This window comes from Siphateles boraxobius, unplaced genomic scaffold (genome assembly GCF_051911475.1).
Source record: "Siphateles boraxobius isolate OS27281-9 unplaced genomic scaffold, OSU_SipBor_1 47, whole genome shotgun sequence".
Lineage (NCBI taxonomy): Eukaryota > Metazoa > Chordata > Actinopteri > Cypriniformes > Leuciscidae > Siphateles > Siphateles boraxobius.
Window position 1 is genome coordinate 2,670,345 of NW_027509108.1, and position 19,656 is coordinate 2,690,000.

At 41.3% G+C, this 19,656-nt stretch overlaps 2 protein-coding genes across 2 annotated transcripts in view; both read left to right on the forward strand.

The window, feature by feature from the left end:
• The window catches only part of LOC143710510 (B-cell receptor CD22-like), a 773,497-nt gene that overhangs the window by 122,711 nt on the left and 631,130 nt on the right, over positions 1 to 19,656 (forward strand). The gene's annotated exons all lie outside the window — the stretch shown is intronic.
• The window catches only part of epn3b (epsin 3b), a 29,187-nt gene that overhangs the window by 9,483 nt on the left and 48 nt on the right, over positions 1 to 19,656 (forward strand). The window contains exons 2-10 of the mRNA XM_077201373.1: positions 2,595 to 2,874; positions 5,298 to 5,649; positions 7,507 to 7,610; positions 9,134 to 9,211; positions 13,192 to 13,300; positions 15,005 to 15,181; positions 16,624 to 16,749; positions 16,824 to 17,054; positions 18,885 to 19,656. The exon at positions 18,885 to 19,656 is cut by the window's right edge and continues 48 nt beyond it. Of these exons, the coding sequence (XP_077057488.1) occupies positions 2,647 to 2,874; positions 5,298 to 5,649; positions 7,507 to 7,610; positions 9,134 to 9,211; positions 13,192 to 13,300; positions 15,005 to 15,181; positions 16,624 to 16,749; positions 16,824 to 17,054; positions 18,885 to 19,171 (1,692 nt within the window). The 5' untranslated portion in view covers positions 2,595 to 2,646 and the 3' untranslated portion in view covers positions 19,172 to 19,656. The remainder of the gene's footprint in view (positions 1 to 2,594; positions 2,875 to 5,297; positions 5,650 to 7,506; positions 7,611 to 9,133; positions 9,212 to 13,191; positions 13,301 to 15,004; positions 15,182 to 16,623; positions 16,750 to 16,823; positions 17,055 to 18,884) is intronic.

The window sequence follows — 19,656 nt, forward strand, 5'->3', positions numbered from 1 at the left end:
ACTCTGGGCTGGACAGGACTGGCACAGGATCAGTGGGCTCTGGTGCAGGATCAGTGGGCGCTGGTGCATCTGGTGCAGGATCAGTGGGCTCTGGCGACGGATTAAGGGGTTCTGGCGCAGGATCAACGGCTACTAGAGAAGTAACATCTACAAAGACTGACACAAACACAGAAACAAACATTGGCTCGGGAACAGACACCGACTCTGTCTCAGGAACAGCAGACACTGGCTCTGGCTCTTGCTCGAAGACTAGCTCTGGCTCTTGCTCGAAGACTGGCTCTGGCTCTTGCTCGAAGACTGGCTCTGGCTCTTGCTCGAAGACTGGCTCTGGCTCTTGCTCGAAGACTGGCTCTGGCTCTTGCTCGAAGACTGGCTCTGGCTCTTGCTCGAAGACTGGCTCTGGCTCTTGCTCGAAGACTGGCTCTGGCTCTTCTGGACCGATGAGAGGAGGGAGATCGGTGAAGTCATCAAACTCGTAAATAAACTTGACTGTGCAGATGACTGGTTCTGGTTTAACTGGACTCGGAACTGGACTATATCGCCCATATCCTCCCCTGTGACCCCCACGGTTCCCATGGAACACAGTTTGGCGGATTCCCACAAAGGCTTTCTTCCAGGGGCCTCATGTACAAAGACTTGCGTTGAATTCATACGAAAACATTGCGTACGGACAAAGCTGTAAATGTGCGTACGCACAAAAAAAAAACAGATGTATGAATCTCTGCGTACGAAGGATCCCACGCATATTCTCTTTGTACATCCCAATTAACGTAACAATGAGCGCACATGCACGAGCACAACGCCCCACCCAGTCTCCTCCCTTAGTTAAATACATTTAAATATGGTAATGAGTCAACTTTGGCAAAAGAAAGGAGTAAGAAAATGGCTAAAGCAAGCGGCAAGAAGCGAAACTTTACAGAAAGCAATGTGTTGTGCAGTCGATCGCTCCGATTACATTAGGAAAACCGGCTATCGCTGAAAATTGCGTTTTAATGTTTGGCTGGTCAGCTGCATCATATGGGAACCTTATATACCTGGTAGACATGCGGATGATCCCGACCCATACCGCTGGCATTGCGCGGCTCAAAGACGACTGGCTTATTCCTGAGCGGTCTGCCAGTTCCCTTTGGAAAGAAGCAGTTGCCAGGAAACCAAGTGTTGTCAGCACCTGCAAGGGAACGGGTATTGCGTGGCTCCTCGCTGTCTCTCTCTCTAGATTCGGACACAACTCTGCACAGAGCTCCAAGAGGATACAGCCCTTGGAAATCTGAAACGGCTGATAAGCCAGTCATCATCCTGGGCCAGAAAATCATTGTGGTCCCTAAAAACTCATTCTCTTCGGATTCTGCCATTAGCAATGTCCTCTAATAAGGCCAAAGCTGCCATTGCCATAGACTAAGGGCTGTATCAATTTGCATATGCTTTTATATGTTCTTACTTAATTGCATAATTGATAGAATATTCCCATAAGGCTCGTGTGACAATATATGTAAATTATTTTATAAATTGCAAATTAATAGCAATGCTTCCCACAGGTGGTAGTGCGATAGACTTGTAGAACAATTCGTTGTGTAATGTTTGCAACTTAACTTCATTGCCTGTAAGAGTCGCCAGCGGACAAAAACTATGAGAAATGTACGTATGCCAGACATGAAATTGGCGTGGAGGAACGCACATTCTCACGTTAATTTCACTGTTAGTACATCCGACCGTGAGCGTGAAAGCTGGCGTAAGCAAAGTTTTTGTGCGTACGCAAGATTGATACATGAGGCCCCAGATCTCCATCTTCCTTTTTTCTTTTCTTTATGGTTGGTCGTTCTGTCAGGTTGTGTGCAGGTAGCTGAAGACGAGGACAAGAGGACTTCCAAAAATAGCTGATTTATTTACAAAATAAACTTCTATAAACAAACAGGAACGAAATAACAAACTCCAGGAACTTCAGGGAAAACACAACCATACAAGGACGACGACCAACAAACACTTAGGGAAAACACAAGGCTTAAAAGAACTGGGACTAATGGGATAATTAACTGAACACAGGTGAAGAAACTGAACACAAACGAGGAGCGGGAAAAACTAACGGGACTGAACCAAAATCACAAAAGACGGGGGGAAACAAGATCTCAAAACAGAACTCAAACACACTGAATCGTGACACTTTTATTTCTGTCATCTTTTTATCTTTTTATCATACTTTTTTAAATTCAAATTTAGTTGTTTAAAATTTAATTCATTTTTTATTACTATTTAACTTTAAAAAATCAGTTTTAGTAATTTTAGTATTCAGCTATTGAAAATGTAATTTCTTAATTTAAATTTCTAATTTTCAAAAATATCAAGTCAAAAAAATACTTTGAAATCTATCAGATTTTTTGTGAAGACAAAAATATCTGCTTAGGTCTGTTGCCTTGGTAACTAAAATACTCTATCCCTTTACAGATAACAAAGCTAGCATTCCATAAAACTATGAGTCACTATGACTTCATAAAGCCAAGAAGCATTTAATTATAATTTTTGAAGTGTAAAACCGCCTGTTTTTTTATGCGTGTGATTTATAAATGTCATGTTAATGTATGTGTGTCTCTCTCTCACAGCTCTGGCTCTCTTTAGCGTGAGCGTCTGCCTCGTCCCACACACACCATCGCCATGATGACCTCGGCCCTGCGCCGGCAGGTGAAGAACATTGTGCACAACTACTCGGATGCGGAGATCAAGGTGCGGGAGGCGACCTCCAACGACCCCTGGGGCCCGTCCAGCTCGCTGATGTCTGAGATCGCAGAGCTGACCTTCAGCGTCGGGGCCTTCAGCGAGGTCATGGCCATGGTGTGGAAACGCCTCAACGACCACGGCAAGAACTGGAGACACGTCTACAAGGTGCCCGAGTCTGGCCTCGAGAGCCTCCAGGGGACTTAAAGGGATAGTTCACACCAAGCATGTTAACTATAAAGATAACTTCTGTCAGGAACACTATCGTCAAATACGATTGACAGTTAGGATTGGCGGTATAGTTCTGTTCTGGGCAAGAACTCCCTGTGCATCCTTGCAGCCTGGCATGGATAAGAGCAGCAATAACCCCCTTAGGGTAAACAACAGAACCAACATGAATGTATTGCAGATATCATTAATTCAAGATTTTAAAGCACAACACAATTCAGGAATTTATTCTGATTCAAGGGGAATCAGAACGCCATACTGACTGGAGACAGGTGGAGCTGGGGATGGAGGAGGGTAATTAGCTCCTGAGAAACGCGATAGCTGCTGATTATACTGAAGTAGATTATATATGTATACAGTGATAGGCGTCGTATTCCTATAGGTAGACGTGGGTCAGCTGAGAGTCAGCTTATGCAAACTTGACTAACGTGACCTGCCAGAACTGATGCTACGCTTAAATATAACGATAACTATATTTGCGTCCACACCAGCAGACAATAACGGTCTGTTTATTCTAAGGCGTGCGCTGCCTGTTTCAAAGTGTGTATAACGTCATTTAACATGTTTTTGCTGTTCTTGTTGCATTTACACGGCTTTAACCAGCAGAAGTTAATAAACGGTTTGTAAACTTTACAGAGACGTAACCTTTTAACCTTTGAATATATACAGTCAAACCAAAAATGATTCAGACACAAGATATAGTTTTTAATATATTTTTACTAGTGGGTGCTGGACACTATAGTTCATTTATGTAAGTGAGGAGAGCAAAATAAAGTAAACTGTGACATATTATAACCAAAAATTCTTCATACAGTGACTACCAGTCAAATTTATACAAATTTGGGACCAGATTTATTCAGACACTTTGACCTGATCATGTTTTGCTGAAGTGTTTTTTCTTTAATTGCTAATGTGACCTTTTTACACCACAGACTGAACAACATGAAGCATTGCTTGGTTATAGTTTGAGCTTAATTGGTATTATCTAATTGTGTAGTTAAATTTAGCAGCTGACAGATATTCAACATAATTCATGTGTGAGACAGTCTAACAGAAGGATGGACAAAACCAGTGAAATATCAACTGATTTAATAACTCTGAGTTCATCATATTTTATTACCATTATCTAAACTATTGCGGATAAACTGTGATAATGTGAGAAATGTTGAAGGCGTCTGAATACATTTTGGTTTGACTGTATATGTGTAACTCAAAGAGTTATTTTTAAAATTATTTTAGTTATTTATTTTAATCTGTGGAAACTCCAAATTTCTGTTAGTTAATAAAAGTTTTGAAAACTTTACAGCAGATGTAACCTATTAGCCTTTGTATATATATGTGTACCAAGGGGTGAAAGAGTTTGAGAAGCACTTGATGTAGCAGTAAAGTCATTCATGATCAGCAGTAGTTGAGTGTATTTCTATTCTAATGTAATAAGTGTGATTTCTAGTTTATTTCTAGTCTAATTTACAAAGTATAATGTCTATTTTATTTCTAGTCTAATTAGTAATTTCAGGTGATTTCTATTCTAAATTACAAAGTGTGATTTCTAGTTTATTTCTAGTCTAATTAATGATGTAAAGAGATTTCTAGTCTAATTTAGGGATGTGACGGTGAGGATATTTTCCCACCGGTTAATCGATGTGTGACAACACCTGTAATACGGGTGTCACTGGCTTGGGTTTTTAAATTGCTAATTTAAAGGCAAAAGTAAAATGCTCGCGTCCATACGGGCATTCATAATGGTTGCGTTTTTCATTAAGAATAATAGGCTAATGAACTCAACATTCAAGCAATCCGCGCCCGAATTAGGCGCTAATTTGAAAGCGAACCCGTAGACATGTTAAGTCGTGCGCATTTTAGTTTCGCTTTCAAATTAGCACCAATTCAGGCGCGGATTGCTTGAACGATGAGTTTATTATAATTCTTAATGAAAAACACAACAAAAAACAGTGCAATGATAAATTCACTTAAGTTTACACCAAATATTGCTCCATCATCTCCATCATCATCCTCGTTATTAATGAAATCTGACTCCTGCTGCTGATCTGTGTTGCGATTCTCGTTCGGCTCACGATTTATTAAGCAGAAACGTTCAGTTTAAAAGTGTCAGTTCTCTAACTGGACTAAATTATTTTATTAAAAAAAAAATTAATCAAATCGACGGGGCGCTGCCGTGGTGGGCACGTTTCTTAACACAGACTATCGTAGCAATTAATGCGTTTACGAGATTTCTAGTCTAATTTAAAAAGTCTAATAAATGTGTTTGAAAGATTTCTAGTCTAATGATTTCAAGTGATTTTTAGTCTAATTTACAAAGTGTATAATAATGAGCCGGCATCGTGTGTGTGTGTGTGGTCCAGGCTCTGACGCTGCTGGACTATCTGGCCAAGACGGGTTCGGAGCGGGTCGCCCAGCAGTGCCGCGAGAACGCCTTCACCATCCAGACGCTGCGCGACTTCCAGTACGTGGACCGGGACGGGCGGGACCAGGGCGTGAACGTGCGTGAGAAGGCCAAGCATCTGGTGTCTCTGCTGCGGGACGAGGAGCGTCTGAGGCAGGAGAGAGCGCAGGCACTGAAGACCAAAGAGAGGATGGCGGGCGGAGGGGCGGTTCCTCCCGCGTGTCCCAGCCGGCGCAGCAGTCAGCCTAGCATGGCCGCGCTGTACGGGGAGGAGTTTAGCCACTCCAGGGGATCCCCGTCCTCCTTCAACTGTGAGTAGGGTTGGGTACCGGTACTTTTAAAGGTGCAGTGTGTGATTTTTAGCAACATCTAGTGGTGAGGTTGCGAACTGCAGCCAACAGAAGTTACTGTGGCTGACAGGAAATAAATGATAAACTCTAAAGACTCCAACTTTTTTCTTTGTAACATCTTGTTCAGGTTTGATTTTAATTATAATGAAACATTATTGAAAAACTGATTTTTTTTGACAAAAAGTAATTTTCATTGTTATAATTGTGATTTCATAAAATGTAGATATGAATCCGACTGAAAAAACTTGTGAAAAGATGTATTTCTGATAGTAAATAGTGGAGCTATTTACTCCACTATTACTCGAGGGGCAGTCATGGCCTAATGGTAACAGAGTTGGACTGGTGACCCAAAGGTTGCTGGTTCGATTCCAGTACCGGCAGGAATATGACTGAGGTGTCCATGAGCAAGGCACCTAACCCCCAATCGCTCCCCGGGCGCCACTCAAGGCTGCCCGCTGCTCCGGGTGTGTGTATCCACGTTTGCAGTGTGTGTGTGTGTGTTCACTACTCACTACTCTGCTCCTAATGTGTGTGCACTTACTTGGATGGGTTAAATGCAGCGGTCAAATTCCAAGTATGGGTTACCATACTTGGCCATCACGTGTCACTTTCACTTTCACTTTCAGCTCTGCAGCCATCTACTGGTTAAAGTGATCATTTTTACTTTTTAAAACTGCATTTTCCAAAAATCTTACACTAAACCACGTCCAATTATCCATGTAATCTCATGAATGAAAGTAAAAAATGTGGGTCTTTTATAAAGTAAATCCTATAGTAAATCCTCAAAAAACTGCACAAATGTGGAGTAAAAACATTAATAAACTGAGTAAAATGACATTTGTTAAAAAAATGTAAAAAAATTATTTTGTTACAAAATTACATTTTGTTGCCTGAGTGTAAACTGCAAACGAACAGCGCACAAGGGTTAAAGGTGCAGTGTGTGATTTTTAGCAACATCTAGTGGTGATGTTGCGAATTGCACACAACAGAAGTTACGGTGGCCGACAGGAAGTGACGTCGTCGTCTGAGACTGTAGAGAGTAGCCAGTTCAGCTTTGAGGGTTCTTTACAAAAATACAAAAATAAATTAAGAAATTAGGTTTACTTAATTATTCAGTAAAACGATATGTTATTGCGAATATTATTGGTACATCATTGTGTCAGTGTTTTATTCGCTGACTTTAGTTAGATCTTTGCACGAAGGGCAACATAGTGACGAAACACGTTTGTCCGTTCAGGGCCACTGTAGAAACATGTCGATGTAAAGGGACCCGCGGTGTGTGTAGATAGAGATGGCTCATTCTAAGGTAATAAAAACATAACGGTTCATTATGTAAGGTCTTCATACACCCCTGAAAACATAGTTATGTATATGATATTGCATTTCTGTCAATAGTCCTCCTAAATATTACACAATGCACCTTTAAGTTTTGATTTATTTATAAGGCGAAATTAAATCATCCTGAGTCTCATCACAGCTGCTTCTGTCATGTGCTGTCGAGTTGTTTATAGTCTAATGAGGCCGTGTGACCGTGGCACACATACACACACAGACACACACACACACACACACACACACACACACACACACAGACACACACACACACACACACAGACACACAGACACACACACACACACACACAGACACACACACACACACACACACACACACACACACACACACACACACACACACACACACACACACACACACACACACACAGTAATAACTGAAGTGAGATGGTGATGTTTTATGACAGTAATCACACACATGACACTCATAAATATAAACATTAATGTTCGTTCACTCTCTGTCAGCGTCGTCCTCGTCTCCCCGAGCCTCTGATCTGGAACAGACTCGACCGCAGACCAGTGGAGAAGAAGAACTACAACTGCAGCTCGCACTGGCCATGAGCAGAGAGGTACACACACACACACACACACACACACACACACACACACACAAACACACACACACACACACACACAGACACACACACACACACACACACACACACACACCAGCGGAACAGAAGAACTACAACTGCAGCTTGCACTGGCCATGAGCAGAGAGGTACACACACACACACACACAACCACACACAGACACACACACACACCGCAGACCAGCGGAGAAGAAGAACTACAACTGCAGCTCGCACTGGCCATGAGCAGAGAGGTAGTGTGTGTGTGTGTGTGTGTGTGTGTGTGTGTGTGTGTGTGTGTGTGTGTGTGTGTGTGTGTGTGTGTGTGTGTGTGTGTGTGTGTGTGTGTGTGTGTGTGTGTGTGTGTGTGTGTGGACGCGAGGAGGAAACGTGAGCATAAAGACGAGCAGGAGGAGTTTTGCTGTCACCTTTCCTCCAGTTTCAGTAGTGTTTCCCACAGGACGCAGTGGAAGTGCAGAGATAACCCTGATTAACCCAAATCAACCCAACTCTCCTCATCAGCCAATCACGGGCCGCTGTTGTGCTGTCGTCATGGAGACGGAGGAGGACGTCCAGTATCTCTGCGGCAGATGCTTTCATTCAACTTGAGATCTCAATTAATATTAATAAATTATATTAATGATAACATATTATAGTAATATTAATACATTATTATAAATAGATCAAATTGTGAATTAAATGCTGAAAAACATGATATAAACTGAAATGTATTTCATACAATACAATATTACTCCATCTTTTATTCCAGTCTACGGTCCACACTAGCGCGCGCCGCAGTTTCGGCGTCTGTTGCTTTAAATGCTCGAGCTGGATTCTGATTGGCTGTCAATGTGTTTATCGTTCATCAGCTGGAAAACTAAAGTGATTCCAACGATATTATTTATCTGTGCCGTCATCATTATAGTTGTGCTGTGAACTGCTATTCTTTTATACTGGAAGTGATTTTAGAGCTATATCTTTATGGTTATCGTTGTAGGTTATTACTAAACACTGTTTTGTGGGAATGAACGGCCGGAACACATTAAAGGTTTTCTGTTAGAACGGTGTCATGTTAGCAGCCGCTAAGTTAATAACTAATGATCTTCGCAACGGATGAATCAATCAAAACTAACTTTAGCTGGACAATAACTTTATTCTAGACCTGCTGTAATGCCAAAACAATCTCTGTAACTTTAATCTCCTATTATCACTGTAAAGCTGCTTTGAAACAATCTATATTGTTTATAGTTTAAATATAGTTTTCGTCAGTTTTGAACAGGCCTGCTTGTACTAACCTCTTCTTCTCCTCCTCCTCTAATTATATTTCTCAGTTCCTCTCATGTATTGAGTGTGTGCGTGAGTGTGTGTGTGCTCATTAACAATGCTGTGAGTGTGTGTGTGCTCATTAACCTCCTGCTCTTTTAATCCTAATTAATCCGTTCACTGAGCGACGGCGCCCCCTTCAGGAGGGAGTGTGTGTTGATCTCGTGTGTGTGTTGATCGTGTGTCCTGTCCCACAGGAGCAGCGCGGTCGCCATGGAGACGACCCTCAGACTCGTCTGCAGAAGGTCGTGGAGGAGGGCGATAGACTGTCAGAGGTCAGAGAGAGAGAGAAATATACAGAGTTTCCCGCTGTTTGTTTGACCAGAAGGATTTGGGGGGTTAGTGCGCGGATGAGGAGGAGGGAGGGTCGAGCTAGCCTCCGTTTTTGTTTGACAATACTTTAAACGTCAACAGGAAGTGACGTCACCCGACATCGCTTAGAGCACCTTTAATGCCCATATGAACTGTTTTGCTGTGTTGCTTATATTTATCACGCAGTAGAAATGCCCAAAACCATGGTGCACTGATTAAATCAATAATAGATTATGGATGTATAGCTTACAGAGATGCAGCTAGAACCACATTGGCCAAGTTGGATGTGGTGCAAACACAAGCATTAAGAATATGTACTTGGGCGTTTCGTTCATCATCTGCACTTGCAATGCAGGTGGAAGTGGGTGAGATGCCGCTACAATTAAGAAGGGAACAGCTGGCAGCCAATTATTAGGCAAAACCTGCAAGGACAGGGTCGGTTTCACCCCACAAGAGCAGTTATGCAGGTATGCTGGGAGCATGAAAGGGTTAAAATTCAGAGTTTTGGATGGGTGGGTGATACTATTGGGAAAGAGATGGGATTAGAGGGAAAGGAATTTAGCCCAACAGTTCTGCTACCAGTCAGACCACCTTGGCTTCTTTGGCAGACTAGTGTGGACCTGGAGATTTTAAATACCCACTCAAGAAAAAGAGCGGAGGTGGATGTATGTCAAGTATTTTGTGATAGGATGAGGAACAAGTATAGTGAACATTTGGTCATATTTACTGATGTGTCTGAAGAACCTGAGTCGGGATAAGCTGGATCTGCTTTCAGTGTACCAAAGATGGGGGTGAAGACGCAGAAGAGAATTTCTGATAATTTATCAGTATTCACAGTGGAGTTGGTGGCTGTTTGGTTGGCATTGCATTGGCTAGAGGAAGTTAAACCAGACAAAGTTGTCATCTCTCAGACTCTAGTGCAGTTCTGAAAAGTTTGCAAGACTGGACATAATATACAAAGTACTAGAACTTCATTCACGGATTTGTCAGATGGGGATAACGGTAAAGTTTACATGGGTTCCAGCACATGTGGGGGTGAAGGGTAATGAAACGGTAGATAGATTGGCAAAGCAAGCGAGGAAACGAGAAGAGGTTGAAATAGCAATTACAATAAGTAAAGCAGAAGCTGAAGCACAAACTGGTCAAAAATTAATAAAAAGTGGCAGGCACACTGGGATGCGGAGGAGAAAGGGAGACATTTATATAACATTCAACAAAAGGTTGGGACAGAGAGGGTCACTGGAAGGAAACGAAGGGACGAAATGATCTTCACGAGACTAAGAATAGGACATTGTGGGCTAAATAAGTATTTATATTGTGGGTAAGCACTTATCGGGTAGGTGTGAATTTTGTGAAAATATTGAATCTGTGGAGCATGTGATTTTTGAGTGTCAGAAATATGAGAGGGAAAGGGAAAAGATGAAATAGGGCATAAGAAGGTTAGGGGGGCAAGGGAATTCACTTAGGGAATTGCTGGGGAAATCGCTAAATGGTATGAGTACATTGGTATTTCGATTCTTAAAGGAAACAAGACTGGCAGAAAGGATTTAGGTTGCTCTGTTTTTTGTTTTTTTTTAAGGAAAAAGATAAAAGGTTAGTTTTGTTTTGATGGTTTATTTATGTATCTCCGGTCCACACTCCAGTATAGTAGGGCCCTGTCCCAAATGCCGCACTTCATACGGACTTTCGGTCTCGTGGACTTAAATTGCGCGCTCTCGCCGAGTCTACGAGTCCCTAGGCCGTCCCATTTAGCATTTTAACGCTCTGAAGTGTGCTCAGCAGCGCCCCCTTTGTACCCTTGAAGCGGTCTTCCGCGAAGCCCGCAGAGATGCAGGCTCCACGCACTTTAACTACCCAGGAATCCTTGCGAAATGCCAATCAGAAAACGGATGGGAGGAGATTTCGCTCACGGACTGTTAACATGGCTTTATGATATAGGCGTACATTTTACCAGTTGTTACTTACAGTTTATACAAACATTATCGACCAGTGGTTGATATCTCAAACGTAATAATAGCGTGTTAAATAATACGATCGCATTATGATTCATTACATAAACAGAACCGAATGCCATGGCTTTACTGAGTCATATAAACGTAGTATGAATATTGAAACCTATACATTTTTCTTAAACTCATTTACATTTTAATTTTGTGTTAAAATTGAACATTATGTATTATTATGTACAATTGATCATTTACATAACCATGACATCTATTCTAATGCCAGGTGGCATATACAATTATAGAACTGTAAAAGCAGGCTGTGTAGTTCACATGGACATAAGATTTGGGAAAATAAAATAAATCCTGTTCTCGATGCTAAAGACTGTAATTTTTTTAAATGATATTTGTGATATTTTTCTAATAAAGGGACTGATGAGATGACCTTTAAGTTTATTCAGCTTCGACGTCTGAGCTGAGACCTTCTTCCTGTTTCCGGCATGACGATCGAGTCTGTCCCAAAAACACCTCTCAATGCGCCCTCGCGGACTCGCGCTAAGGGCCCTATAGGTCTGCACTACATGACGTCACCGAAGTGTGGACTCTGAGGAAGTCCACAAGTCCGGAGTGTGCCATTTGGGACAGGGCCTAGGTGGCGGTAATGCACCATTAATTGGTTGGATGCCAACCGCCATAAAACGACAAAGAAGAAGAAGAAGAATGCCCAAAACCAGTCGTGTGTGGATGAGAGTCTGAAAGAAGGACTGGTGTGATGTTGTCCGGCTACACTTCACACACGCAGTGAAAGGAGGATTACAGGATGACGGGACACTCATTTATATGACAACGTTTACATGCAACCAATTATCCATTAGGAATTGGATTGACAGCTCAATCGGACACTGTAACCAAACACTGTAATTGATCCCAATGAGATTTCAGTCGGATAGAAAGGGAAGGTTAAATCCTTTTCCAATCCGATCGAGAGAACATGTAAACACGTGATCGGGCTGAAAACCGAAACTGAAAGGATTGCGCATGTGTAATGATGTAAAAAAGAGCGTAATGACGTGTGACGCACAGAACGAGCTGTTCTCCCTGTTGAATAAAGTGTCGTATAAATGAGCGTCTGGTCATCCCAGTGTTGCCAGATGTACGATAATTATCGTATTTGTACGATAATTTTGACCTCTGTACGATGTACGATCAATAATGAAAAAAATCCCATAATGTACGATCATTTCAGAGTTTTCAGTCGTTCGTCCAAACACACATCCTACCGCTTCTCTCTCTGACCCAGAATCATTTCGCAGGCTCGCCTGCCTGCACGCAAACACGTATACACACACACACACACACAGGCACCACCCACACACACATACACACACACAGGCACCACACACATTGTCGCCCGGCCCCCCCGTCAACAAAACCAAACAATCCATCCTACATGTTGGGATAAATAGATGTATTCTGCACGTTTACGTCGTGTACGATAATTTTCTTCCAAAAATTATGATGTTGGACTTCTGGTACGATAATTGGACGTTTCCAATCTGGCAACACTGGGTCATCCTATAATCCTCCTTTCCATCAGTGTGTGAAGTGAAGCAGTCCTTGTTTCAGACTCATCCACACACGACTGGTTTTGGGCATTTGTAATGCGTGATCAATATAAGCAGCGCAAAACGGATCTCTAAAGTATTACCAGAAATGGATAAATATTAAGCCTGCTGTTTAAAACAAAGAAATAATTAATGTTGTTAACCGCAAACAGCGGGAAACTCTATATTGAGCATGTCAAAAAATCTATCCCGATTTGAAGCTTGTGACATAATCGCGCACATCAACCCGATCACAGGTTTAGCGTTCATGTAAACACTACATTAGGATTCATCAATCTGAATGCATTCAGTGCGATTGAAACTACAGTTGTGCATGTGAACGTATCCTCCACTGAACACCTGCATGACCTGCTGACGCCTGCTCTCCTCTCACAGTCGGCCATCATCGATCTGGTGGATGTGTTCGGTCCCGCACCCCTGAGTGACGACCCCTGGGACGCCCCCCCCACCTGCTCCGTGACCTCTGACCCCTGGGACTCTGTCGGTCAGTCATCAATGCGCTAGTTGCGTTCACACATTCATTTCACAACCCTCATCCTTCCCTCGCTCTTCCTAACACATCCTTCCCTCGCAGGTCAAAATGACCCAAAGCCTTAAAATTGTACCTTTTTTTTGTTTGTCCAGAAAGCTTATTTTAATTCATTTTGATAATATTTTTTCTATTTTTAAAGCAATTTTTTGTTATTTTTTAATTTATTTACCTTAAAATTACTAGATTTGATAATTTTTTCTGATTTTTACAGGTTTTTCTATGTGTACTGAAGCATTCCTCGCATTTCAATCATTCCTATGGGGGTCAAACTGACCCGTGAGGGAAGGATTTGTTACTTTTTTTAAATTTCAAACACAAAATTCCTTGAATCTATTCAATTTGTGTTGTGTATTTATGGTTAAAGTGCAACAAAATGATTCCCTGGGGTCTTGATCCTTCTGATGAACTCTCAATTTGTAAAAAATTTTAGTGATTTTCGGATGAACAAATGTTACAATTATCAGTATTTTGTTACTTTAAAACTATGTGGCATTAAATGTTTGAGGATTTTTTTTTAACATTCTTATTTTTTTTAATGTTCTTTTTGATTTCGCAATTTTAATCAACATTTTTCAACAAACAATCTTTTTTGTATAGATCTTTTTAAAATTTCAATGTTGATTGACCAGTATTTTGTTAACCTTTTAAAACTATTCAGCAGTAAATAATTGACATAATGTTTTTATACAGTAAATGCAGTCATTTTTATGAATGTCGAAACAACAACGGACATTATTTCAACCACATTTAAACGTAGAAGGTCAGTTACGTAAAAATATCTAAAAATATATATCATTGCCATTAAGAATATGTCGTATTCTATAGTACAGAATGCCACAAAAAATGTTTTCTTCCTAGCTGGCATTTCAACGTTTATTAATGGGTTAAGCAACATCATGGATATTGAATTTGGTTTTGACTTTGCAAATTGAATCATTGTTGATATCGCAACGTTGTTTCAGTGTCTTATCGTAATCTACAGATCTTATCATTTCAATGTTGATTGATCAGTATTTTGTTAACCTTTATGTTAATTTAACATTTTTATAAAATTTTATCAACGCTGAAACAACAACTGACATTATTTCAACCATATTCTGATTAATATGGTTGGTTAAGTTAAAATATTTAAAAAATGATCATCGCCACAAATCAAACATTCTTTTTCATACAGATCTTGTCAACATAGATTGATCAGTACTTTAACCTTTGTAAAAATGTAATATTAAACAGTAATTTTCAGTGTTAATAACAGCATACTTTATTTGTTGTAATTGTTAAATAAAAATCCACAGTGTTATTTTAGTATCATTGAGGTACTACTGTATTTATTAACAGTTTGAATGAGTTTTTTATTTTTATATTTTCATTTAAATTTTTGTTACGGTTTTAGTAATTTTGTTGTGTGTTTTTGTCATTTTATTAAGTTTAGTCTATGTAGTTTTTATTCACTTATCTCAGTTTTAGTTCTAGTCTCAAAAGTAACTTGAGAAACTGGTTTATACTTAAAACAAGAGAAAATTTCGCAATGTATGAACACAAGACTTGATCTAAAGCAGCGTTGCTTTTCAGGTAAATGTATCTTGTTTTAAGGATTTTCAAGACATTTTGAAGGATTTTTCGTGTGGATGTTTGATCTGGTTGTTTCTGCTTCAGCTGTAGTGAAGTCCAATAACCCAGTGGTTGGTAGTCCATGGACGGCCCGCCCCCCTTCCAGTAGCCCCGCCCACCCCTGGGGAACCCACCAATCACCTCCTGACCCCTGGGATGCCCCGTCTTCAAACTCCACCTCTAATATGGATGGAAAAGCCTGGAGGAGCCCAGCGCGGCAAAGTGAGACAATTTTAAACACGTTTTTACAGTGACGACCCTGTATATTAAAATAATGCATTTTTTTAGGGAATAAAGGGAGGATCCCTATAATACAGGTGCAAAAAATAAATTTTAATTTCATTTCATACAGTTTGTGGCATAGAAACGATACCAGACATCCTTTATGTTATAACTCAGCCTTTCACTTTACATTAGTGCTGGGCAACGATTAATCGCATCCAAAATAAAGGTTTGTTTACACATGATATTTGTCTGTGTATGGTGTATAATTATTTTGTATATATAAATACACACACAACACATGCATGTACACTCACCTAAAGGATTATTAGGAACACCTGTTCAATTTCTCATTAATGCAATTATCTATTCAACCAATCACATGGCAGTTGCTTCAATGCATTTAGGGGTGTGGTCCTGGTCAAGACAATCTCCTGAACTCCAAACTTAATGTCAGAATGGGAAAGAAAGGTGATTTAAGCCATTTTGAGAGTGGCATGGTTGTTGGTGCCAGACGGGCCGGTCTGAGTATTTCACAATCTGCTCAGTTACTGGGATTTTCACGCACAACCATTTGTAGGGTTTACAAAGAATGGTGTGAAAAGGGAAAAACATCCAGTATGCGGCAGACCTGTGGGCGAAAATGCCTTGTTGATGCTAGAGGTCAGAGGAGAATGGGCCGACTGATTCAAGCTGATAGAAGAGCAACTTTGACTGAAATAACCACTCGTTACAACCGAAGTATGCAGCAAAGCATTTGTGAAGCCACAACACGCACAACCTTGAGGCGGATGGGCTACAACAGCAGAAGACCCCACCGGGTACCACTCATCTCCACTACAAATAGGAAAAAGAGGCTACAATTTGCAAGAGCTCCCCAAAATTGGACAATTGAAGACTGGAAAAATGTTGCCTGGTCTGATGAGTCTCGATTTCTGTTGAGACATTCAGATGGTAGAGTCAGAACATCGATCCATCATGCCTTGTTACCTATCTCCATCAACTGCAAGATGCTATTCTATCAATATGGGCCAACATTTCTAAAGAATGCTTCCAGCACCTTGTTGAATCAATGCCACGTTGAATTAAGGCAGTTCTGAAGGCGAAAGGGGATCAAACACAGTATTAGTATGGTGTTCCTAATAATCCTTTAGGTGAGTGTATATATTTAAGAAAAATGTGTTATTTATGTATAAAATATTTATATTTATATATAATTTAAAGTATGTATAAATATACATGCAAATATTTCTTAAATATATACATGCATGTATGTGTATTTATATATACAAAATAATTATACACCATACACACACTTATATTATGTAAACACAAACTTTTATTTTGGATGTGATTAATCGTTGCCTAGCATTAGTTTAAATATAACAAAAATTTGTGTTTCTTTAGAGACCCCTCTCCATATTCTCTGCTCTTCATTCTAGTTGCGAGTGGGAAGGACCCGTTTTCCATTCCAGAGGAGGAGGAGCTTACAGTGGAGGGGGAGGGGCCTATAGTGGAGGGGGAGGGGCCTATCCAAGTGTTCAGCCCTCGCTGTGAGAGTCCTGCAGGTCATCATCACACCGTCCTCGCACTCGTTTCCCTCTCTGAGTTGAGTTCAAGCTCATTCCATCTCTCGTTCCAGATGCCGATCAGTTCGGCGAGTTGGTGTCGGGCGTTCAAGTGAACGGATGGGGAAGTGACAGCCCGGAGACCTTTGACCTCTCTCGTCTCGGGCCTCCCCTCGACGCGGTGACCCAGAGACAGTGCCGGACCCCTGAAGCGTTCCTCGGACCCACCGCTGCCTCCCTCGTCAACCTGGACACACTGATCCCAGCCAACCCGCCGGCCAAGAGCAAAAACCCCTTTCTGTCAGGTAAGAACACTTCATTCACACTCGTTGGTGGTGTAAATGTGTCTTGTTTAAATGGGGTAGTTCACTTCAAAATTAAAATCTCCTGATAATTTACTCACACCCACGTCATCTAAGATGTTCATGTCTTTCTTTCTTCAGTCGAAAATAAATTGACCCTTCGCTAATCCCCGCCCTCCTTAGTTACTGTTGCTACGCCTGTCAAGCTTTCGCGTCTAGCACGTCTATTACAGTGTGTGTGCACCGGTGTCAGACATTCCCAATGAGATAATTAGTAATTTTTGGCGAACATGTGAAATATCTGAGAGAGCAAGACAAAAGGGACTGCAGAGTGCATTCGAGGGATATATCCACGGCATAATATGCAACCGATTAGAGAATAATTTCATAAAAATTGAAGCTAAAGCCTATAGTCGCAGCAGCAGCGCCTCATACGCTGACCATTTACATGGGAAACACACAAATTGAGGAACAGCTATGTTCATGCACAGCAGGGTAAGTGAATGTGAAAAAAATCTAATAATTATAAATCAAACAGTTTATTCATAAATCTTGTGGAATAACTCTAACACCGGGAGAGCAGGGATCAGATTGGGTTAAAGTTACTCAGTCAGGGGTAACGTTAGTAGGCCGTCAATTAACAAAATGCTGAAATATATTTTAAAGTATGTCAGTGAGCCTCCGTCTTGTCTTTAATCTTCTTATATTACGTTAAAACATATGCATTATGAACAAAGAACCGTAATTATTTCCAACTTCCAAGCAATAGGTGTTTTTGTTGATCCTGTGGACATGTAGTTGTGAATGTGGTCTCCCACACTGCTGATCCACGCACATCCTTTCTCACCTTGGCTTTTAGATTTTCGGGAAGGAAAAAAATTACACTCCCCCGTCCAAACTTTTAGGATACCGGGTATCAGATTTGCACAATCCATACGCACAACGCTTCGGCATGTTTACCTCGCTCGAAAGCTTGCCAGACGTCCCGCGCCTAGTTACGGTTGCTAAGACACGAGTGGCCAGTGGCGGTTTTCGGGCGTGGCTTAGCGAAGGGTCAGTTAAGGTTTTTGAGGAAAACATTCCAGGATTTTTCTCCCAATAGTGACTTCAATGGGGTCCAACGGGTCGAAGGTCCAAATGTGAGTTTCAGTGCAGCTTCAAAGTCTCGACACGATCCTGAGGAATAAGAGTCTTATCTAGACAAACCAGCGGACATTTTATAAATAAAATTAACATTTATGTACTTTTTAACCACAAATGCTCGTCTTGCGCTAGCTCTGCGATGCGCCACGCATTACATAATCACGTTGAAAGGTCACGCGGTTTTGGTTTAAAAATGTAGGATGAGGCGAAAAACTCCATCTCATTTTCTCCTCCAACTTCAAAATGGTCCAACATCTGTGTTTTACCTTTTTTTTTATTTAATTATTTTTTAAGTGGCGTTTGACTCGCTTTGCAAACACTAGGTCTGTACTTCTGCCTTCGTCCCGCGTGACCTTACAACGTGATTACGTTTTGTGTGGCTCATCACAGCTAGTGCAAGACAAGCATTTGTGGTTAAAGAGTATATAAATGTTTATTTATTTATAAAATGGCGGATGGTTTGTCTAGATAGACTCTTATTCCTCGGCTGGATCGTGTCGAGACTTTGAAGCTGCGCTGAAACTCACATTTGGACCTTCGACCCGTTGGACCCCATTGAAATCCTGGAATGTTTTCCTCAAAAACCTTCATTTCTTTTCGACTGAAGAAAGAAAGACATGAACATCTTGAATGACGTGAGTAATTTTTAACTACTCCTTGAGGAAATGATTGTCTGATTGTGTGTCTCAGGTCTGAGCTCGCCGTCTCCCACAAACCCCTTCCACTGTGAGCCGGCCAGACTGACCCTGAATCAGATGCGTCCTCACTCCACCTCTCCGCTGCCGGCTCCCGCTCTGTCCTACAGCGCTTCTCTTCCTCAACCGCTCCTGCAGCAGAAGCCCCAGACTCTGCCCTCGTCCCACACACAGCCGCCCCACGGCCTGCTGGATCTGCCCAGCAACCTCCCGCTGCCACTGCTGCCGCTCACTCCCTCCAGCCGACACACACCCCCGCAGAGCCACAACCCCTTCCTCTGAGCAACCGCATTACAGAGACTCACTCTCAGTGTGAACGGACTGAAGCGCTCGTTTGACGTCTGCAGTGTTACAGTGACACTACCTTTCCAATAATGCGACACACATTTATCAACTTGCGTTCGTTCGTCTGTATCCTGCGTGATAATTAAAGCGCGAGAGCTCAGACTGGATTATCACATTTATATCGAGCTTAAAGTCAACATGAACTCAAGTCAGACTCCGTTTACTTTCCTCATACATCATCCTGATCTTATTGTGTCGTCGGTGCATGTTATATTCCAAAAACGTTTGGTTATAATCACAATATTTCGTCAGAGCTCTGTCCCTTAATTGTCTGACATCATCTAGGTCAGGAGTTTTCAATCTTGCCACGGACCCTCATCTTAAAGAGGCAGATATATGTTTGACCCAAATTGAATTTAATTATTGAAACTGAAATTTAATTAAATATGAAAAAAAGGTAATACTATTTTGTGTAAAATATT